The sequence below is a fragment of the Apium graveolens genome, chromosome 9 (genome assembly GCF_009905375.1).
Source record: "Apium graveolens cultivar Ventura chromosome 9, ASM990537v1, whole genome shotgun sequence".
NCBI lineage: Eukaryota > Viridiplantae > Streptophyta > Magnoliopsida > Apiales > Apiaceae > Apium > Apium graveolens.
Window position 1 is genome coordinate 94383038 of NC_133655.1, and position 24623 is coordinate 94407660.

The 24623-nt window shown below is 37.7% G+C and overlaps 2 protein-coding genes across 3 annotated transcripts; one reads left to right on the top strand and one right to left on the bottom strand.

Annotated features, from left to right (window-relative positions):
- Positions 1–6290: 6290 nt before the first annotated feature.
- LOC141687404 (putative NAD(P)H dehydrogenase (quinone) FQR1-like 1) lies at positions 6291–9472 on the bottom strand. Of its 2 annotated transcripts, none has more exons than XM_074492655.1 (4): positions 9321–9472; positions 7375–7468; positions 6899–7161; positions 6291–6819 (listed from the first exon to the last, which is right to left on the bottom strand). In XM_074492655.1, exons 1-4 carry the CDS (start codon positions 9341–9343, stop codon positions 6588–6590), a joined length of 612 nt encoding a protein of 203 aa, XP_074348756.1. In that variant the 5' UTR covers positions 9344–9472; the 3' UTR covers positions 6291–6587. The 2 variants fall into 2 exon arrangements, with proteins under 2 accessions (XP_074348756.1, XP_074348757.1); XM_074492656.1 differs by having other exon boundaries at positions 9355–9403.
- Positions 9473–10029: 557 nt separating this feature from the next.
- Positions 10030–22932, top strand: LOC141685406 (uncharacterized). Its single transcript, XM_074490509.1, has 5 exons — positions 10030–10867; positions 11281–12123; positions 12216–12962; positions 13047–13121; positions 20903–22932. Exons 1-5 carry the CDS (start codon positions 10030–10032, stop codon positions 22930–22932), a joined length of 4533 nt encoding a protein of 1510 aa, XP_074346610.1.
- Positions 22933–24623: the final 1691 nt, after the last annotated feature.

Sequence of the window (24623 nt, forward strand, 5' to 3'; positions counted from 1 at the left end):
TCTGATGATTTTAAAACCCAGCTTAGAGTCATTGCATTGAGTACTAAACATCTACAAGGTCTTCATTCCAATACTCATGCAGAGCTACACAAGATTCAGGAGAACTTTATCAAACATGAACAAGTTTGGAAAATTGATAAGAAAAAGTTCTTCCAGCCTACCATTGACAGGGTTGCTTATATTGAGAAAACTCAAGAGAAACAACAAGCTCAGATTGATCAAATTCTGACAAATCAAGCTTCTCAGCAATTACAACTTACTGAACTCCAGACCTCAGTGGAACTACTTATCTCTCTTTTATTACCTGCTGATGCCAAAAAGGGGGAGAAAGTAATTAAGTCCAAATGCAAAACCAACAAGACACTGCAAGGAAAGGATGATGGAAAAGATGACCAAGGAACCTCTGGAATGGGTAGTGGTCATAGTCAAGGTAGAAGGTTTACATCAAGACAAGCTAGTCACAGAACAAGTTCTGATACTGGGAAAAGAATAAGTTTTGCTGCTGGTAAAAGGATAAGTTCTGATGAACTTCTAGATCTTGATGAGGAAATGTCAAGACAGTTATTTCTTCAAGAAAATCCAGGTGGAAAGTTTAAAGGAAGAAGAAGCCAGACTTAAATCAGAGAAAGTCGCATCTAAATCTGAAGCTTCTGGTAAAAAGTTACTTCCAAAACCTAAAGGTATTGTGATCAAAGAAAGGATACATACTGAAAAAACTTTGGCTAGATCACAACCACAGATAGATCCAAGATCCAAGGGTAAAGAAAAGGTTGGTGAACCTATCAAGCCTTATGTACCTCCTGAGGAAGAAGAAATTACTGGTGGAAAAGATGATCTTGCTCTGACTACAAGAAAAGTTCTTAAAACAACCTCTGACATGGCTCAAGTTGTTCAGAGTCAAGAAATTGTAAGTTCTGATATTCAGAAGAAGCAAGTAACCTCTGACAGTGCTCAAGTTAACTTGATATCAGAAAATAGATCTAAAACACTCCTACCAGGATTCACTAAAGCAAAACAGACTCAATTTTTGAAGACTACTCCAAGTGGTTTTGAAGCAAGAGTAGTTACTGGAAAGGAAGCTAGAGATAAAACTGGATTGGGAAGTGCTGATGAAAGAAGAGTACACAACACTACCAATGATCCAACTTCCTTGAGTGAACCAGGTATTGGAGCAACTCCTGAGAGATTGAATCAACTGGAATCTGTACAGATGGTTTACCATACCTACTTGAAAGAATACATCATGTTGTATTTCATGACAGATGGTAGGGTTTATCATATAAGACAAAATGTCATTCCTTTGAAGTATTTTGAAGAATTGGAGCATGTACTTTTCTTACTTCAAGTGGATGACAGAATAACAGAGACTGCTGCAAACTACTTAAAAGAACAGATTCAGAGACAGAAAAGGCTTTATTCTATTAAGTCTGACAGCATATATTTTCCAAAGTACAGAGATCACAATGGTGATATTGTTGATATGAAGCCTAATACTGCACAGATCAGAACGTATCTTGGTATTAAGGGACTTGAATTCAATCTTGAATCTGACAAAGCTTATGTCATAAGACTAGATCAGGAGTTAAGGAAAGCAAAGATTAATGATCTCAGAGCTGCAATCTTTCAAACTGGTGAAGATACTGCAGAGCTTAAAGGTGTTAAAAGGAGAATGATTGATGAACTAAGATATGCTGAGAAATGTTTGTTGAAGAACTATCTCAGAACAACTCCTGACATCAGAGAGATCAGAAAATGAAGAAGCCAAGTCGAAGATCTACAACTGCTTAAATTCTGATATTTATACAGATTGAAGTTGTTATCAGAAGTTGAAATTGGTAAAAACTTTAAGGACTGTAAGTTGTAGTTATCTAGTCTATTTCTCATGCATTTGTACTTAATGTTTTTGACATCATCAAATATCTGTTAAACTTGTATATTTTGTTAATTTACAAGTTGGGGGAGATTGTTAGATATATTTGATAATGTCATGACTAATATGTTTTATATTTAGCTTTCAGATCTTACGTGAATAGGATAAATCAGTACTTATACTAGAAGTCAGGATTTAAGGATATCAGTACTTATATTATCAGGAGATAATCATCAGAAGATAGATATCAGAACTTAAGTGCTGAAGGACAATCAGATAAGGACAGTAGCTGATTAAAGGAAAGAAGATCGAGATAAACATAAGAAGAGATATGCATGAAGAAGGAATTCCGTGAAGAATGGAATACTTGGAATAAAAGATATCTGATTGATATATTTTAGGAAGCAGAATTATATTCCATATCAATTAGCGATTATCTTGTAATTGTGTAGTATATAAACACAGGCATAGGGTTTACACTATAAGTGTTATCATTATCGAAGTTATTATTATATATAACCCTAGCAGCTCTCGTGATATTTGTTCATCATTGAGAGGTAACAGTTCCATACTGTAACAGAGTTTATTGTTTCAATAAAGTTTGTTTTCTGTTACTTAAGTTCTTAAAGTTCGATTTGAGTGTACTATACACTGTATTCACCCCCTCTACAGTGTGTGTGTGACCTAACATTGTGCATCCCTTACTGCTGCCGAGAATGGGGAAAGGATTTCAGCTGTAGCTGTCACCCTGCCTTCGAGATGGTTAAGTAGCCTTTTTTGATCTCCTACATTGAAAGTTCCCATGCCGGGAATGGTCTGCATTTGAGGCTGCGGACCTTGGGGTTGCAACGGAGGTATTTCCACTTGATTCCCCCCGGGAGGGGCTTGCTGCTGGTTTGTATTCTGGGCGTCTTCAGGTATTACAATTATTTCAGGATTTCGTTCTTGATTTCTCCCTTGATTCTCTTCCCCACCTTGGCCGCGACCTCGAACCGTACCGCGATCATAGTTTTCTATATTCCTGGGATCATCATGTTCCACATAATCATAGCCATCTGCTTGGTTATTCCAGCGGGAATCAAGGTGTCCGTGGTAATTTCCACGACGGTATCCGTCTAAATATCTGCCTCGGCCTCCACCTCTTCCTCTCCATTGAGGCCTTCTCCATCGATTGTTTCCATACCCACGTCCATATCGATCCAGCGATCTGCGAGGAGGAGCTCTCTCATGATCGCGGTGCAGCTCCCGATTTTCCTGGGGATTCGGGGGCACACGCGTTGGATCGCGGTGCCGCTCCCGATTTTCCTGGGAATTCAAGGGCACACGCGTTGGATCGCGGTGCCGCTCCCGATTTTCCTGGGAATTCAGGGGCACACGCGTTGTATCATTGGGCGTCACATCTCTGCGATCAGCTTCTCTCTACTATTCAAGTAACACCATTCTCAAATCGTCATCGCCCAAGCGAATCCCCAAGCGATCTTTCAGAGCTGCGAAGCCTCGTGGCTGATTCTCCGGTATTGACTCCGCCTGACGGCATTCCTCGAGACTACGTCCAGAGCGGTGCAGATGGGTGGCTCCCCGGTTATCTGTTCGCAGAATTTCCCGTCCATCAGCATCTTCTTCCACTAGCTCAACGATCGGGGACGTGTCATTAGAATAGTCCAGGCATCGCGGGGTTATCGGCACATGCCCTCTTTCAGTGTGGCCATGGCCGGCCGAGACATCCCTATCTGTCATGGGTGCTTTTCCAGGCGCCTGAGCCGCTCGGTTGTGGCGAAGACCCCTCCTGCCCTTGCGCCGTTCCACGGTGCTTAACCTTGAATCGAAACCATTCAAAGCGTCGCCCATGCGATACAGTTGTTCCAACAAGTCGGCGTTGCTGATGAGCACAGGCGGCTGTCCTCCAATGTCCGGTGTGGGACGGTCAGTCATGGGCGGAACGTAGGGTTCATATTCATAGCCATGATCGGGATCTTCTTTAGAGCTTCTATCGTAAAAACCTCCATCGTGATATTGAGACATCCTTCCTCCCAGATGTAGATCTTGTCCGGCCCCTCCTTCTAGCGCCAATTTGTTGACGGAGGAATTTGGGAACAACAAAACTTGAGGTTAGTAGCCGGAAACAAGATCTGTGATGACAGTTCTTCGTCGAAAACGTTAACAGTAACCGATGAATCCGATGAATAGTGTTCGTCGGAAAAGATGAACAGTGTTTGGTGGTGAGGATTATTGGGGGCTGAGATTGCTTAGGGTTAGTGGTGGCTCATTTGCGCTCTCGCTTCTGACCCCTTACAATGTGCCTACGTACCCCTATTTATAGGGGATCAAGCCCACGTAGTTCTTGGGGAACAAGAAACCTAATGGGCTTAGATTTCTTATCCCGAGGCCCAATGGGAAACCCACTGGAAACCGTCTTCTACTAGCTTTAGGAATATCCGCCGATGAGGCCCAACCACAAAGGCCCAAGGCTCGTCCACGGCTTCGAGACTTCACGGATGAGGCATCTCCCTGGCCAAGGATAACCCTCCGCTACCAGCTGTTTCTCTAGTCCGTGGACGCAGGTATAGCCGTGATTCACCCCAAATGTTGTACGCATCCTTGTCCCCCGATAAGGAGCCCCTACCAGATTGCAGGACAAGTGATCCCAAGCTTTTGGGTGCAAAGTGCAGAATACTCCAAAGTCTCCCAACGAGGATACTCGTTGACTACAGAGACAGAGCTCCCAAAGCACACACCAGATTTTACCCCACATCCCCAATGAGGACACCCATTGACTACAAGAGGAGGCCTTCAGTCCAGGCATACCCCTGGAGGTCTCTGACCACGGACACCGCATTTCCTGCAGATATGCTACAGGAAGGAGTTCTTCAATAGAGTACCTGCATCAAATAAGTTAGTAATAACATTCTCCATCTTCCTTGAGTCTTCCAGAGAATCCATCCAAGCAGCACATAAAAGCTATATTTATATGTTCAAGTAGAAGTTTAAGGCGCGCCCTAACATCTCTGTATGTTGGCGCCGCCCTGTGTTACCAGCCTTTGGTCTCTTCTTATATCATTCTACATCATAGGGCGCGCCCTAAACTATTCATCTTTAGGGCTCGTTCCAATTCTGTCTAAATCAAGCAAGTCTGCCAAAGCAATCATGTCCAAACAACCCGTCCAAAGAGTCTTCCTTGCTCTAGGCGCGCCCTAAGGCTCACTTACACTACAGGTTTTAGTTAAGAGAATTCTCTCCTCCTTCTCGATAATTGGACGCGCCTCCTTCACCTGTTGGATGGCGCGCCTTTAAAGCATGATAACCACAACTGTCAATCAGCTATTCAATCAATGGGGCGCGTTCTTAGGGCGCGCCTTCTATTTATGGAAAGTCAATCTCATCCTTTTCCTAGATTTCAGGCGCTCCTTCTTTAATTCTGCCCATTATATTAATCTTAATCTAAATATTGTTTATACCAATTTTTGGGCATAATAATAGGAAACGTCTTCAATTAAACAGTCAATAAGGCACAACTTCAAAATTTAAATAGGAGTATAGTTTTCCAGATTGTTCTACCAATAACAACGAGAACTATTTATTTCAAAAGATGCCTCCATGATCTTAAAACTCATACGAAAGATCTATTTGATCTTGCATCTAGAAGTAATCACGACTACATAAAAGCAATTAGCTAATAATATATCCTTAATAATATCAACCACAATAACTAACTATTTATCTAGGATCGTCCATAATGTAAGAGAGCAAATTGGCATACAGGATAACAAGGCAAAAGTTGCGGTCGAGGCGTTACCCTGGTGCAAATAATTTCAGCAACAAATAATATATCTTTAATAATATGAACCATAGTAATAAACTACTTATCTAGGATCGTCCAGAATGTATGAGAGCAAATAGGCTTACAAGATAACAAGACAAAAGTTATAGTCGAGACATCCCTCACTCTCCCTGATAAACTCAATTTCAGTCGACAAATTAAAAAATGCATAATTTCTAATTTAATTCTATCGTACAGTTATCAAGACTTAGCATTATGATATGGGTACACATAACATAACTACATAATTTGATTATTTTCTAGAACACTAAAATAAACATAATTAGAAAAATAAATATATTTTGTGCTCAAGACTTCTATTCTGATTATGTTACAGAATCGAAAATTTACAAAGTATAAATAAAAATAATGCAGAAGAATTTTACAATAGAATTAAAAAATACATAAATTTCTAATTTGATTCTATCGTACAATTATTATAAAAACTAAATGCTAACAGAATCAATAGAGATATCCGTAAAATTATGTGTTAAAGATATCAGTAAAATTTAGTTCAGGTCTTTTTCTTTCTAGGCAGAAACTCCTTTAACAAAAGTTTTAGTCAAGTGACGAAACTAAATTCATGCCGGTAAAGACAGAACAGAGAAAACGCAGAGGTCTCACAATTCATTCTGATCATTTTACAGTCCAAACTATTTCAATTTACTTTCCTGAATTATATAGTATTTACAAGAACAGCAGGCATAAAAATGCATCAAGTATTCGAAAACAAATATACAAAATGCACAAATTATAAAAAAAACTATAGAGAATAAGTAAACCAGTAACAGTAAACACTCGTTTCTAGTCCAAGAAAGCAAGGATAGACGTCTGCACAGGCACACAAACAGAATATTGACACAATACCATAAGTCAGGTGCAGTGTTTCTGTAAAATAATTTAATTGGCTTGCTTAAGCTTCTTGGTAATTGCTGCAATGTATTTGCCTTGGTGGAAAGCCTGCTCTAACTCGAGGTCCGATGGCTGTCTTGAGCCATCACCAGCAAAAGTTCCAGCACCATAAGGACTTCCACCTTTTACTTTCTCCATTTCAAACATGCCAGCACCAAAGGTGTATCCAATGGGAACAAAAATCATCCCATGGTGCACAAGCTGAGTGATGGCAGTTAAACTGTAGAAAATAAGAATAATATTAAGCCTCATAGGATCTCATGTGGTAATTTTTTATTAACAATGAAGTAAGATCTTACGCAGTAGTTTCTTGTCCACCACCTTGGGATCCTGTACTATAGAATATCCCAGCAGGCTTTCCAGCAAGCTGCTGAGTTCTCCATAGCCCTCCGGTTGCATCAAAAAAGGCTTTAAATTGGGCAGCCATCATTCCATATCTCGTAGGAAAGCCAAAAATGAACCCATCAGCCTCAGCAAGTTCAGCAGGTGTAATGTGTGGTACATTACTTTTTGGAGGTGCACTCATTTTTGCAAGTACCTCATCTGATAGTATCTCCGGAACCTAGTATCACAAACATAAAGATGATAACTTTAAGAACATTAGATTTTAATAATTTAAGCTAAAGACTAAATGATGAGATAACCAAGCAAGGCACACTAGTAGAAAATGTGTGAGCTAAAGCAAGAAGAGACAACAACATATTATATCAATGAACCACATTGCTGATGGTTCATTCTTTAGACTTTGAAAAGCAACAGGAAGCATCTCTACTACCTGCCATAATTTGGCCTCAACTCCCTCAACAGATACAGCTCCTTTCTTTATCTCTTCTGCAAGCTTCTCAACATGTCCATACATAGAATAGTATCTGCCGAGAGAGAAAACAAATTAGTCACATTAGTCAAGTTGCGTTAACCATTTAGGACAGGCAAAACACCAAAATGTGATATCTGTTGCAGGAAACACAGTAGGTTATGAATTTTAAGTCACTAACAAGATTAAAACAGCAACTTCTTTTGGTGTCACTGTCACCGGAAGATTAAATTTGTTTGTTTGTAAAGAAACAAACACGTCAAGAAAGTTACAATTTAAGGTAAAATAAAAAACAGTGATTAAGATAAAAAGAATAAACAGTGATTGGAGACAAAGAGCTATTAACACACAAGTCATGTTATATGAACTTATGTAACGAATCCAGAGTCGAATATCTTCCAAGAACAATAAAGGGTATAACAAACACATTATTTCCATTACATGGCCGAGGACTTGGGTCCAAAACCATGGAAACGCACCTCATAAACCTAGCTAACTAGACCGAGTTAAAAAAATTAAATTAAACAGTATCAGCCAATTAGAATACAACCCAAAGATATGACATGAACCAATATCTATTGGAAGAAATGAATAGAAGAGTACTTTTGACATCTTAGAGTGAAAATTTTTCAACGTTCTGTATTCAGTGATGTGATTTAGTTATTGCCCTGCTTGGCTGTCATTTTTTAGTAAGATCTTACTCAAGAATTTTAGTACATGTATACAACACCTCCTCAATAGGATTGATACACTTAAATAGTTTGAACATGAACATACTGTTACAGAAGAACAGCATCATAGTGCAAGCCTAAAAAGTAAAGCCTGATGAACCTAAACTTGAAGAAATTAGTTATACTATACAAAACAATATTTTTCCTTGTCTAAACGCGGACTGTTCAAGTGTTTATCCACTAGGTTAAGTGTTTAAACCCCGGATTTTTTTTTTCACATTTTACAGAGCTTTATGCATTCGATATAATACGTTAATGCTCCAGTACGACACTATAGACAATGATGAGAAAAAAAATTAGTGATATGCACCACCAAAGCAAGCAGTTGCATTTCAATAATACGGGATAAACATAATTAAATTCCATAAATACATCTCGTCATAATTATAATTCTTTAAGTTTGCTTTGATACGATTTCTGCACTTAAACTTATTTTTGTTAAAAGATACATAGACTTATGATGTAACCAAGGAGGGGCTGGCCAGGATTGAAGTCTTGCCTGCACTGAAAAAATTAGTGAGATTAATTGATTTTGAATCTGGGAGTGGGAGTGTCTTAAATAATGAGTTGAAATTCTTCTTTTAGCCCGAACAATCTTAAATGATTCAACAAAAAATTCATAGCTGAATATTTCTGCCCAGTTGTCCTTAAAAAATCTAGCTCCGCCACTTGCCTTAAAAAAAAATATTTGTATTAGCAATTTAGTGGTGTGTAATGGGAACCTCGGGCCTTATAGACGGGTAAATCAAACTTATCATACCCCATCGGTTTCATTCACATTCCCACTAACTCCTGCCCTTCATCCTCATTCCATAATAATGCATCCAAACCCCTCCAAAATATTAATACTTGTCTACGGCACTAATGATATTGGAAGCTTTTCCAAACCAGTCAATCCACACATTCCACTACAAAGCAAAGTCTACAATTCTTCGGACTAGAACTGAGTCAAGCTTAACATGGATCATAACGAAATTGTATAAATATATGGATCATAACATACATAAATCAATTTAAGTAGAATGATATTATTAGTTTTTGCAACAAAATGAATCTACAAAAAAACTTTAGGTAACATGAAACAATTACATATTGCACTTACATGATGATTCATGCTAGAAACTTAAAAACAGAGAACGATAGAGAGGGAGAGTAGTAGTAAAATGTAATACTAACATGATATAGAGTTTGGTTGCCATTGATTTTAGACCTGGTTTGGTTCTGATTTCTCAGTTAGCTCCCTCCCCGAAACTTGTGCCTTGCTCTACTGACTCATAAATTTAGGTGGTGTCTTGATTTATACACCAAACTGAACGGCGTCGTTTCGCGAGAGGTTGCATGGGGCCATTAGGGGGCATCACCTCATTTGCGTTAATGATGGATTATTAGTTGTGAGTTGGTACTACCGGCCCGATAATTATCGTTTCGTACCTAACACCGTTTTATCTAGAAAGAAACTACTCAAATTAAGATTATATTAGATCAGTTTCAAAAAAAAGATAGATAATTCTTTGAGATAAGTGTACGCTTAAAAAGTTCGGAGGCATCTAATTAGAAATTTAAAAGAACTGTTGAATTTTGCCTTTTGTGTCTGCAATGATTCTATAATCCAAAATTAACAAGCAAGAAGAACATTGCAAATGCAATTGTCTAACCAAAGAAGACAATAAACGTATATTAGTCTCAAACCTTCTTTTAAAACCTCTTTAGAACTTAATACTGGAAAAATGAAATCATAACAATGAAGATTAAAAAACTAGGAGGAAATATATATAAATCCTTTCTCTCCATGTAATTGTGAGAGCTGTGTTTTTCTCTTCTTTTCTTTGTTAAGATCTGTAAGAGTGTTTTCTTTTCTTTTCTTTGTTAAGATATCAATAGGCAAATGGAAGGGATGGATATCGAGGACGAGGAGAATGAGGAATTGGTTTTTGACGAGGGGATAGAGGACAATATAAACAAGTTTGAACTTTGTTTTGTTGGATGCTTCTTGACGGAGAAGAATGTCAACTCAAAGGCCATGAAATCGAAGCTGGCGGACGTGTGGAGGCCAGCAAAGGGCATCAACATTAAGGATAAGAAATCTGGTCTTTTCCTGTTCCAGTTTTATCATATAGATGATATGCAGTGGGTATTGAATGGTGGTCCTTGGTCTTTTGATGGAGCTATGTTAATCACTAATAAAATAGGTACGGGAGAGGATCCTTTGGAGGTATCTTTGTATAACATTCCATTCTGGATTCAGTTGTATGGTTTACCTGGGAGCCTCATGACTGAACAAGTTGGTAAAGAGCTGGGTGATTTTTTTGGTACGTTTGTTATGTATGATCCCAACAATAACTCAAGCATATGGCGTGAATGCATGAGGCTGAAGATTTTAGTGGATGTCAGAAAGCCACTAAAAAGGAAGAAGAAGATATGTCGAAAGAATGGTTCTGAATGCATTGTGCAATGTAAATATGAAAGATTGGGCGAGTTATGTTTCATTTGTGGCATGGTAACTCACACTGAGAGGTTTTGTAACAAAAAGATGGATAGGAGTTCAAGTGAAATTGTCAAGGAGTGGGGGAACTGGCTCAGAGCTCCACAACGCAAGGCGGCAGGGCAAGAACGGAGTAGGTGGCTCAGAGATGAACGTGACGTTGAGTGGGTCGTAAATTCAGGGAATGCTAACTACAATCAGCACTTCTCGGAATCAGTTTCTGCAGATAGGATGAGGGAAGGTAATCAAGGGCGAGATTTCAGGGGAAAGGCTCATATTGGTGCGGAGAAATCTCAATAGATTGAGTTTTCAAATGTGTTGGTGGCAAACATAAAAACCAACTCACTTATTGGGCCTGATATTGGGGAGCTAAATGGGCTTAATGTGGAGGAAAGAAAAAGAAGACGTGGGCTGGATAACACTGAGTATATGGAAACTGAAGGTGATAACATGATTTTATTATCAGAATCTAATCTTTCTAAAGGTGATTGTGTAGATTCTTCTCCTGAATTTTTGGCTCAGCTTGCAAAGCAAGCTAGCCAGCCCAAATGAATATCCTCAGTTGGAATTGTCGGGGGTTAGGGAGCCCTCGAACAATTCGTGTTCTTAGTGACCTGTTAAAGTCACGTAATCTCGATTTCTTATTTCTTTCAGAGACTATTTCTTTTGCAAATAAAATCGAGGAGCTTCGTGTTAAGTATGGCTTCTCTCAGTGTTTTTCAGTTGATAGAGTAGGTCGTAGTGGTGGTTTGGCGATTTTTTGGAAACACAATGTGGCTTGTGAAGTGGTAGGATATTCTCAAAACCATGTTGATGTTAATTTTATTGAAAATAATGCAGCTATCTGGAGGCTATCTTGTTTTTATGGCTTCCCGGAGAGAGAACGTCGTAAACACTCTTGGGATCTAATTCGCAGGTTAGCAGGAGTTTCTCAAATTCCTTGGTGCATCATAGGTGATTGCAATGATTTACTTTATTCGTCGGATACATGGGGTAATCTGCCTCATCCTCAAAGTTTAATGGATGGTTTTAGAGCTGCAATTGATGACTGTTTTCTTTCGGAGCTTGATCTTAGTGGTGGTAAATACACATGGGAAAATAGTCATGGGAAAAGTGATTGGGTTCGGGAGAGATGGGATAGAGATTTTGTTACTCAACAGTGGTGGAATCTTTTTCCTCTCTGCAAGTTGCTCGTCTACCATGTGTCGGTATCTGACCATGATCCAATTTTTCTAGACTTGCTCAGTACATCATTTTCAAAGAAGCAGTTTCGTTTTAAGTTCGAGAACACATGGCTCCAGGAACCGAATTTTCGTAAGGAGGTTTCAGATTTTTGGCTTGAACTGCCCACTGTTAATATAATTCCAAAGCTTGTTTCTGTCTCAAGCTTCATGGCTCGCTGGGGGAGGAACTTTTTCCACAAGTTCCGAGATAAGATCAGACGTCAGAAAGAGGTGATAAGGCTTCTGGTTGATCGTGTAGATGAGGATGGAATCAGTAATTATTTTATGGAGAAGGAAAAGTTAAATGATTTGTTGTGCCACGAGGAAGTGTATTGGAAGCAGAGGGCTAAAATTTCTGGCTTACAGAGGGAGACGCTAATACAAAGTTTTTTCACGCGAGTGCATCAGCTAGAAAGAAAGCTAATTATCTTCCGTTTCTTGAGACGGATTCAGGGGATGAAGTAAGTAATCATGAGGATATGTGTCAAGTGGTAAAGGATTATTACACTGCAGTGTTCACTAGTGGGCATAATGCTGAGATACTTCAGCTGGATGAATCTGAAAGACGTATAACAGAGGAGCAAAATCACATGTTAGTGGCTGAGATGACTTTCGAAGAATTTTCAGTTGCTATCAAGCAGATGCACCCGGATAAAGCCTCGGGTCCTGATGGATTAAACCCTGCTTTTTTCCAGCAATTTTGGTCTATATTGGGGCGAGAAGTTTACGAGAGTTGCAAGTGCTGGTTAGACTCAGTCTCTTTTCCAGCAAACCTTAATGAGACCAATGTGGTTCTCATTCCTAAAAAGGAAAATGCTCGTTGTATGAAGGACTTACGACCAATTGCTTTATGTAACGTTCTATATAAGGTCTTAGCGAAGGTGCTCTCAAATCGATTGAAAGTTCTATTACCAAATGTTATATCAGAAAACCAATCAGCCTTTGTACCGGGAAGGAGTATAGCCGACAATGTGTTAGTAGCTTTTGAAGTTGTTCACCATATGCGTAGGAAGAGTCGAGGCAGTGATGGGGAGATTGCTTTGAAACTGGACATTTCTAAAGCCTACGACAGGGTAAACTGGTCATATTTGAAAGCTCGAATGCAGGCCATGGGTTTTTGCAGAAAATGGATTCAGTGGATCATGCTTTGTGTAACCACAGTGTCATATGATTTTTTTTTTAATGGCACTTCTGTAGGTCCTGTATGTCCATTACGGGGTCTACGACAGGGGGACCCTTTGTCCCCGAATTTGTTTCTCTTGTGTGTGGAAGGTCTGTCTAACTCTCTTGATAAAGCTGCTATGGAGGGCAACATTCTGTTAGTGTATACTGAAAATATTTATTTGAAGTATGTACATTTATTTCTGGCCAGTTTATTTGAGAATCATTAATATTATATATTGTGAACAAATCTAGTATCAAATGGGATACAGAATATTAGATTGTTAAATACGGTTGTATAATATAATAAGGTTCACAGCACAGGTGGTGTTGGACAATCCACTGGTATGGCTGTAGTATTATTTAGATTAGTTTATATTGACTAATAAATAATACTAGTATACTTTGTGTATATTGAACATGATCAAATTTAGAATTGTTCCCTTAATACTGATTAAGAAGGAGAACTAAGATTATTTGTTATTATTAATGCTTAGGTTCTTAATCCGGAAATAGTAATTGACACGTGTATATTATTTACATGCTTTGATTTATATATGAAATAATTCTTTTGAATTATATCATTATATTTTGGGTGATGAAATTATATACATGGTGGATATTATTTATTGAAGGAATCCATGTCCTGATAATATTCGGGTTAATGATGTCCCCTTGAAAGCTCAAAAAGATTTAATTATGTGAAACCCTGCAGGTGGAATTTATTCTGGCATAATTAAATAAAGGTTGAGTGGATGATCAAGGATAAAAGATATTAATTAAATAAATTATCAGTAATTTATTTAGTTAATGGACATATGATATTTTAAACATGGGGAATTTAATAAGCAAATAATATTGGAACCGAATTAATTAAATTACGGTATTAGGAAAGATAGTGCAAATATTAATTCTTTAGTGGATTGAATTAATATTTAATTACATTGGGCTAGGCTCAAGATGTAATTAGAAGGCCTAACCTAATTATCCATGGTCCCTATTGTAGCCTATATATATTCTTATTCTCTTCTTGCTTGGCAATTGTGTGAAAACATATTGTAGCCACCAAGGAGCAAGAAGAGAGGATAACTTGAGAAGACGGAGGCCACACTTCACTCCAGGGAATTTGGGAATACAATAGAAGAGCGTGGAATCAACCATTAACAAGGTAATCCTCTTTTCATAATCTTTATCGTAAAACGTAGTAACAACCTAAGTCCGTGGTTCCCAACAATTGGTATCAAGAGCCTGGTAATGGGTTCTACGTTTTATGATATAATGTTCGTGTCGTAATTATGTATGCGTGTATATAGTGTTTTGCTTGTATTGGTTTTGATGCAGGTTGTTAATCCACTATTATGGTCATGTATATTTTTAATTATGTGTTTGGATCCCACGTGGTTTAATCGTGGTTAATTTTTGTTTTGGTTTCCACATGGTTTAATCGTGGTTGTAATTTACACGAGGGTTGATCGTGTTAGAATAGATTTTACAAAATTAGTTTTGTATTAGATCTATTTTTTTAATTGTTCCGGGTATTTTGTAATAGTTATGTGCGATCGGAAATCAATTCCGGTAGTTTTTTGTTCCGCTGTGCGATTACAAGGGGCTGCTGGGGCCGCTGCGGCAGCTGACACTGCTGGGGCTGCTGGGGCTGTTGCGGCAGCTGGGACTGCTGGGGCTGCTGGGGCTGCTGGGGCTGCTGGGACTGCTGGGGCTGCTGGGCGCGCTTGGGGCAGATTTTTTTTGAGAGCTGGATTTTTTTTCAAGGGCCATAATAATGGAAAATTTATTTTAATTTTTTCCATTAAATTTTAATTATTGCTTTAATTTATTGATTATGTGTGTCGTTAATTATGTGTGTAATTCTTTTAAAATTGCATGTTTAACTTAATTAGGACGACATGGACATAAATTTTATTTATTGCTTTAATTAAATGTTATATGTTGCTAAAATTATGTGTATATTTTGAATGCATGATTAGACATAATTATAACAACATAGAGCCCCATTTAATTTTAAAATTCCTCAATTTTAATAATAAAAAAAAATTCTAAGTGGGAGAGGGAATTAATATGAAATTAAATCCCATGGTCTCCATTATTGGTTGTAGGTAATTTAACATAAAGACGAATATAAATTATATATATGTCACCCATCGTGGCATGTAATTTATGGTGTCTAGAATGTTATAGAAATTACTAGAACAAACTTCTTAAATTAATAAATTTTGAAAGGAATAAATAAGGATTTTCTTTATTTCTGATTTGGGGCGATTTTGTCAAAAACGGGTTCATCAAACTTGTAAGGCTGTGGGTTTTAAGCGAGACCGATGTGACTCCTCCACTACCTGGAAATCAAACCATTGATGAATATTGAATTGAAGTATTCTATTCAAGGCAGAATTACGAATAATTGGAAGGTTTACACGCCACCCATCGTGGCGTACCAAGTTCCATAGATTTCAAATAATTTAAGATTTGATGATGGTATACACTTAGCTATGAAAAATAATATAGTCCACCCCAACGTGGCATATTGTTTAGTAATAGGACCGAAGTAACATTTAAACAAAATTAGGTGGTATACATGTCACACATCGTGGCGTACCAGAAGCTTATGGTGTTTATATGTTGGTGCATTAAATTTTAATAATTGTTAGAGGAATCAATAGATCTTAATAATTAATGCACCCTTATTTATGTGATGTTTTTATGCATGATTCTCAGGATAAAATGGGTTTTAATCCACTATTCACCATACTTAAGGATAACAAACTTACCGGACCTAACTATATTGAATGGAAACGAAATTTGGACATTTGTGTTGACTGCTGAGGAGTACAAGTTTTGCACTTATGAACCCAAGCCTGAACAGCCTGCTGTTGATGCTCCTGAAGATGATAAAGAGTATTATAAACGGTGGATTAAGGCTGATGAAATGTCGCGATGTTACATTCTGGTAGAAATGTCGGGTGTTTTGCAGCATCAACATCAGTCTATGGCCACTGCTTCGGATATGCTCTTTAATCTCAAGAAACTTTTTGGAGATCAGAATAGGGCTGCAAGGCAAGTAGCCATGAAGCCTTTAATGAACACTCAGATGGCTGAAGGCACATCTGTAAGGGATCATGTTCTCAAGATGATGTCTCATCTGAATGAGATAGAGATCCTTGGTGCTGAACTTGACGGGGAAACCCAGATTGACATTATCCTTATGAGCTTGTCCAAGAGTTTTGAGCAGTTCCGCTTGAATTACAACATGAACAAGAGGCAGTATAGTCTCGCGGAACTGCTGACAGAACTTCAGGCAGCTGAAGGATTATTTCGGCAGAGTGTTCAAGTGAATATGGCTGAGAAAGGTTCTTCCTCTAAGCCGAAAGGTATTAAGAAGAAGAAAAAGGCTCAGACACAGAAAGCTGTGAAGGCAGTGTGAGTTCAGGGTGGTGTGAAAAAGCCTAAGGGAAAGTGCTTCAGATGCAAACAGTCAGGTCACTGGAAACAGGATTGTCCTCTTCCTAAGAAGACAAACAATACTGGTATGTCTCTTTCTCTAGTTACAGAAACATTTATAGCGGCTATATCTACGAGCACTTGGTGTGTAGATACAGGAGCCACTGATCATGTTTGTAATTTTATGCAGGGGTTCCAATGCTTAGAGATGGTGAGATATACGTGTTCATGGGAGATGCTACGAAAGTAGCAATAGTTGCAGTAGGAGTTATTCATTTATCTTTTGGTTCTGATAGGATTTTGGTTTTGAACAATTGTCTTTATGTACCTTCTTTTAGAAGGAATTTAATTTCGGTTTCTAAACTTGCTTTGGATGGTTATAATGTTTGTTTGGATCGTAATGTTTCTATTATGATGAATAAACGAATTATATATTCTGGTACATTGCAAGACAATTTGTATATAATTAATCCTAGTCAACCTGCACTGCAACTGCAATTTAGGGAATTGATCAACACATCTTCTAACTCTACTAAAAGAAAGGAACCTTCTAGTTTGAACCAAACATATCTTTGGCACTTGAGATTAGGTCATATTAACTTGAGGAGGATTCAAAGACTGGTAGTAGACGGGCCTTTAAGCTCATTGGCAGTGGAGCCATTTCCAGTTTGTTAATCCTGCTTGGAACGTAAAATGACTAATAGGCCTTTCAAGGCAAAAGGGAATAGAGCCAAACAACTGTTAGAATTGGTTCACTCTGATTTATGTGGACCCATGAATATCCAAGCAAGAGGTGGTTATGAATATTTCGTCACTTTTATTGATGATTATTCTAGATATGGGTACGTTTATTTGTTGCACCGTAAGTCTGATTGCTTTGATAAGTTTAAAGAGTACAAAGCTAAAACGGAGAAGCGACTTAATAAAAGTATCAAGTCACTACGATCAGATCGTGGTGGCGAATACTTGCTTGGAGAATTAGGGAATATTTATCAGAAAATGGGATAAAATCCCAGTTAACTGCACCAGGCACACCCCAGCAGAATGGTGTAGCAGAGAGAAGGAACCAGACTCTTTTAGAGAGTGTTAGATCGATGATGAGTTATTCGGATTTACCCAAGTCATTTTGGGGACATGCCTTAGAGACAGCAGCTTATCTTCTGAACTTAGTACCTTCTAAGTCGGTTCCTAAAACCCCCTTAGAATTGTGGACCGGGGATAAACCGAGTCTAAGACATATTCGAATATGGGGTTGTCCAGCACATGTGCTGAACAAGAACGCGACTAAGTTAGAATCTCGTACAGAAGTAAGGTTGTCTATAGGCTACCCCATGGGAACGAAATGATATTTATTTTATAGCCGAAGAATCGGGATGTCATTGTTAGCACCAATGCAAGATTCTTGGAGGAGGACTATATAATGAATCACAAACCCATGAGTAGTGTCGTTTTAGAGGAACTAGTGGGAGGGACATATAATACCCATGAAGCTGTAGTACAAGTAGAACAACCACAACATAATGTACAACCTGTCACTAATACCGCACCAGTGCCTCGTCGTAGTGGGAGGGTTGTTCAACAGCCTGATAGATTCATGTTTTTGGGAGAGTCTTCAGACTTGGTCCCTGGTGAACATGATGATGATCCCTGTACATACGAAGAGGCAGTACAAGACAAAGATGCAGATATTTGGCAAAAGGCGATGGAATCTGAGATAGAATCAATATATTTTAATCAGGTCTGGGAGCTCGTGGAACCACCCAAAGGTATAAAACCTATTGGATGTAAGTGGATCTACAAGAAAAATAGGGGATTAGATAAAAAGGTGAAAGCCTGGAAAACAAGACTTGTTGCGAAAGGGTATACTCAGAAAGAAGGTATCGATTATGAGGAAACCTTTTCACCGGTAGTCATACTTAAGTTAATCCGTATTCTTTTATCTATAGCAGCTCATCTCGATTATGAGATTTGGCAAATGGATGTCAAGACAGCTTTTCTTAATGGAAGTCTTGAAGAAACCATCTATATGTAGCAACCAAAAGGATTCATTAAGGAAGGCCAAGAGCATCTGGTATGTAAGCTTAAGAGGTCTATTTATGGACTTAAACAAGCTTCTAGAGACTGGAATATTCGTTTTGATCAGGCAGTCCAGTCATATGGATTTGATCAAAGTCCAAGCGAATCGTGCGTGTATAAGAGAAGTGAAGGTAATGCAGTGGTTTTTCTAGTACTATATGTAGATGATATTTTACTCATTGGAAACAATGTTGAGATGTTGTCATCAGTAAAGGCATGGTTGTTCAAATAATTTGACATGAAGGACTTAGGTGAAGCGACATACATCCTTGGGATCAAAGTTATAAGGGATCGCAAGAAAAGGATGTTGGCTTTATCTCAAGAGCCCTACATTGATGAAGTATTAGCTCATTTTAACATGCAGAACTCCAAGAAAGGTTTTTTACCTTTTAAGCATGGAGTTGCTCTATCTAAGAAGCAGTGTCCTTCGACACCTAAGGATATAGAGAGCATGAAAGCAGTTCCTTATGCTTCAGCATGTGGAAGCTTAATGTATGCTATGTTATGTACGAGGCCTGACATCTGCTTTGCTGTAGGCATGGTTAGTAGATATCAGTCAAACCCAGGTCAGGAACATTGGAGTGCAGTAAAAACTATACTCAAGTACCTGAGAAGGACTAAGGAGTATATGTTAATTTACAAGGCCTCAGATCTATTTCCTTTGGGATATACTGATTCAGATTTCCAATCAGATAGGGATAAGAGGAAATCAACCTCGGGATATGTTTTTACTTTGGGAGGTGGAGCCGTTATATGGAGGAGTGTAAAGCAGAAATGCATTGTAGACTCCACCATGGAGGCCGAGTACGTGGCGGCCTCTGAGGCTGCCAAGGAGGCTGTATGGTTCAGGAACTTTCTTTTGGACTTAGATGTGGTACCTAATTTGCCTAGGAGCTTGACAGTGTATTGTGATAACACTGGTGCTGTGGCAAATTCAAAGGAACCGCGAGACCACAAAGCAGCTAAACATATTGAACGTAAGTATCATCTCATACGAGGAATCGTAAAGCGAGGGGATATAGTTGTGGCTCACACATCATCAGAAGACAACCGAGCAGATCCTTTCACAAAGAGCTTGCCAACCAAGGTTTTTGACAAGCATGTGGAAGCGATAGGAGTCAGATGGATGGACACATAGATTTTTATATAATAGTGGATTAAATAAACACTCATGTACACATAGAATATTTTGAGTATAAGTGGGAGATTGTTAGTGTATACTGAAAATATTTATTTGAAGTATGTACATTTATTTCTGGCCAGTTTATTTGAGAATCATTTGAATGTTTACATGTTGTCTAATATTATATATTGTGAACAATCTAGTATCAAATGGGATACAGAATATTAGATTGTTAAATACGGTTGTATAATATAATAAGGTTCACAGCACAGGTGGTGTTGGACAATCCACTGGTATGGCTGTAGTATTATTTAGATTAGTTTATATTGACTAACAAATAATACTAGTATACTTTGTGTATATTAAACAGGATCAAATTTAGAATTGTTCCCTTAATACTGATTAAGAAGGAGAACTAAGATTCTTTGTTCTTATTAATGCTTAGGTTCTTAATCCGGAAATAGTAATTGACACGTGTATATTATTTACATGCTTTGATTTATATATGAAATAACTCTTTTGAATTATATCATTATATTTTGGGTGATGGAATTATATACATGGTGGATATTATTTATTGAAGGAATCCATGTCCTGATAATATTCGGGTTAATGATGTCCCCTTGAAAGCTCAAAAAGATTTAATTATGTGAAACCCTGCAGGTGGAATTTATTCTGGCATAATTAAATAAAGGTTGAGTGGATGATCAAGGATAAAAGATATTAATTAAATAAATTATCAGTAATTTATTTAATTAATGGACATATGATATTTTAAACATGGGGAATTTAATAAGCAAATAATATTAGAACCGAATTAATTAAATTACGGTATTAGGAAAGGTAGTGCAAATATTAATTCTTTAGTGGATTGAATTAATATTTAATTACATTGGGCTAGGCTCAAGATGTAATTAGATGGCCCAACCTAATTATCCATGGTCCCTATTGTAGCCTATATATATTCTTATTCTCTTCTTGCTTGGCAATTGTGTGAAAACATATTGTAGCCACCAAGAAGCAAGAAGAGAGGATAACTTGAGAAGACGGAGGCCACACATCGCTCAAGGGAATTTGAGAATACAATAGAAGAGCGTGGAATCAACCATTAACAAGGTAATCCTCTTTTCGTAATCTTTATCGTAAAACGTAGTAACACCCTAAGTCCGTGGTTCCCAACACATTCATGGGTCTCAGGTTAGCAATACAGCTCCAATTATTACTCATCTGCTTTTTGCAGATGATAGTTTTCTGTTCTTTTGTGCCAATCTTGCTGAAACCACTGTTGTCAAGTCTCTCTTGAACGATTATGAGGCTCTGTCGGGTCAATCTGTGAATTTTCAGAAGTCTGCAATTTTGTTTAGTTCAAATGTCCCACAGTCTGAGAGGGGAACTTTAGCTGGGATTTTAGGAGTATCGAATGAGCTTCAGGATGGAAAATACTTAGGCCTCCCTTCTTTTGTAGGTCGTTCAAAGAAAAGGGTGTTTGGTTTTATCAAAGATAAAGTATGTAAAAGATTACAAGGTTGGAAGTCGAAAGCTATTTCTCAAGCAGGTAAATCAATTCTGATTAGAAACGTGGCTCAGTCTATTCCCTCGTATTGCATGTCGTGTTTTTTGCTTCCAAAATCTCTATGTCAGGAGCTTGAGAGGATGTTAAATAAGTATTGGTGGTGTACTAGCTCTAGTGATAGACGAGGAATAAGCTGGCTCTCTTGGGATTCTATGAGTTCATCGAAGAGTAGAGGTGGTATGGGTTTTAGGAATCTTTACGGTTTCAATATAGCACTATTGGGGAAACACTGCTGGAATTTTATAAAAAAGCCTCATTCATTGGTTGCTCGTGTTTACAAAGCACGTTATTACCCAGATTCTCATTTTCTTCATGCCTCTGTGAGTCCAGGATCTAGCTACATATGGTCGGGGATCATGACAGCAAGGAGAAGCGTTTGTAAGGGATATAGATGGATTCTTGGAGACGGTAGGGACATCAATGCAATAAGGGACCCATGGTTGCAGAATAAGGATGATTTTTGTGTGTCTCAAAGTATAGACTATGGCTGTAATCTAGTGCAGGTATCAAGTTTTTTCAGAACAGATAAGAGGAGTTGGGAGGCGGATAAAGTTAAGTCCTTTTTTATAGAGGATGATGCTCGTCTGATCTTGGCAGTGCGTATCCCACAAAATCCTGCAGTTGATCGTTTAGCATGGTCTCGAACGACAAATGGTCAATATACAGTGAAGACATGTTATCATCTTTGGCATGATTCCAATATAGGACCTGGTAGTGTCTATCAATCTAATGGCTGGAGCAAGTTGTGGAGACTGAATCTTCCTCACAAGATCAAAATTTTCTTGTGGAGATTTTGTAGAAATAACATCCCTGTTCGAAGAAGATTGAGTGCAAAGGGAGTGCGGCTACCAATAACTTGCCCTATGTGTATGGCAGATATTGAACACCTGGGGCATGTTTTCTTCGATTGTCCGTTTGCTTCTAGTTGTTGGCATTATGCAGGTTTAACTTACGATATGCAGACGGTGAATTTTGTCCCTGACTGGCTTATACAAAAGATTAGTAGTGCTTCGAGGGAGGAAATTGAAGTGGTGGCCAAGGTTTTGTGGGGAATCTGGTTTTTTAGAAACAGAAGGGTATGGGATAACAAGGTGGTTACAGGACGGGTGGCTATAGACTGGAGTTCTAAGTCTATCTCGGATTGGAAGAAGGCAAAACATCTTAAAGCCCAAAATCGGGTGCTCAGTGTTAGGGCTAGTAACAAGTCACTTCAAAAATGGAAACCTCCTCGTGAGGGTTGTCTGAAGTTAATTGTTGATGCATCTATAAAGCTGGGATTAAACTTGTTTACCGTAGGTCTTGTTCTTCGTGACCATCATAGAATTTTTGTGGGAGGAAAGGCCATCTGTTTACAGATGGTGAGCACAGTTTTAGAAGCAGAAGCTCTGGCTATTCAGGAAGGTTTGCATTGGTTGTGTTCGATGTCGAATCAGGTGGTCTGTATAGAATCAGACTCTCTCCTCTGTGTGCAAGCTATTAATCATTCCCAGGAGAATCATTTGGAAGTTGGCCATATTTTGGAAGATTGTCGCACGACTTTACTGGCTAGATCAGGGTTTTCAATTCAATTTGTTAAAAGGCAGGCGAATAAAGTAGCCCACTTGATGGCTCGTTTACCTTATTCGCTAGATTGCCCAAACATATTAACGTCTCCTCCAGATTTATTGTTGGAGACTCTTTTGCACGATGTTGCTTAATGAAAGTTAGCATTTTCTTAAAAAAAAAAAAAGAACTGTTGAATTTTAAGATTATTCTTTGATTTTCTAGAAATATATTTAATTAGAATTCTTAAGTTTGAAGTCTAGTTGAATCTTGATGAAATAATAATTAATAAAATAATAAATTTATTAAAATAATATTTTATTCTCATTTCCAAACTTTTTCTTTTCAAAATGTTTAACTGTATTCAATAGAAACAATAAAAATATGGTGTCGACTATACAAAAATACTATACAAATATATGTGAAGTCGATGAGCATTATAAAAATCTTTTTATTTACAAATATATCATTGTTAATTGAACGAATCTAACCGAGTGGGCTCCGTCCCTTTTTTTATCATATTTATACGTTCAGTTTCAAATATGGCAAAGAATGCCGGTTCACAAAAAACGCCAGTTCTAGGATTCAGTAGGTGATACCGGAGATGCAAAAAAAATCGGCCCGAAAATCTGGCCCAACCCGACATATTTTTCATCTCCGGTAAAAATCCGGCCCAGCCCGGGCCGGTTAAAAGTTTAGGCCTCGGCCCGGCCCGGCCTGATTAAAAACCCGAAAAAATCAGGTTAAAATTTGATTATTCTTATATTTTCTTATATATTTATGAATTCACATTTACTATAAATATAAATAATATTTTAAACACATATATTTACATATTTTTGATTAATAATATTATTTATATACTTCATTGCATAAATAATGAAATAAGATATAGTAAATACACTATGTATATTTGGATAACAGTGATAAAACATATTATTCTATAAACATGTTTATTTTTTGCCGCACTTAAATGTTTTCAATAAAGTAATGTTTTCATAAAATATTCCATGTAAACTAATACATTTTTACGATTATCTAGTTGCTAACATATGTAGTCTTCAGAATCTCTAATAAAACTCGATCCAATTTAAATTAGAAAAAGTCCGGCCCTATCCGATCCGGTTCGGAAAAAAGCCCGATTAGGCCCGCCTCGAGTGCCCAAACAGACTCTCACATTTTCGGAAAATCCGGCTCAACACGGTTAAGGTCAAAGTCCAAAAAGTCCGGTCTGGTCAAATCCGGGTTTTTTAAGGCCGGTCAAAATTCGGTCCGGTGGGCCTTTTGAAACGATCGTCCCGGGTATAATAATTTTTTTTATTTCTCCCTTCCAGCGGTGTATGTCTTCTACAGATTTTGTAAGAACAAAGATTTATATTAAGATCCAGTTTTTGAACTTTATTATTAAATTTCAAAAAAAATATGTTGGAGTCAATTCTTTAATATGACTTACATGTTTGATGAAGTAATTGACTTAAATATTTTCCTTTTTAATTATTTTTTATTATTGCTTTTACCGGTTTCATGAATTTCCTTCCCATTTTATATTTTCATTTTTAATTTATGGATGTACTATTTTAGAAACTTGTCGTACCATTTTCAGGGGTCAAAATGTCATGTTTTCTAATTTTTTTGAAAAGAAATTTTTAATGATCAAATTACATTAAATGTACTTATATATCAAACAAATAATATTTTCATATATGATATACAAATGCACTTCTGAAATCCCATTCTTCGTCAAAAATTTCACATTCACCCCTGATGCCCTTTTTGAAACTACTAAAATCACACATAAAACAATTTAAATAAAAAAATTCCTACTTAAAATAAGTTAACATCATTT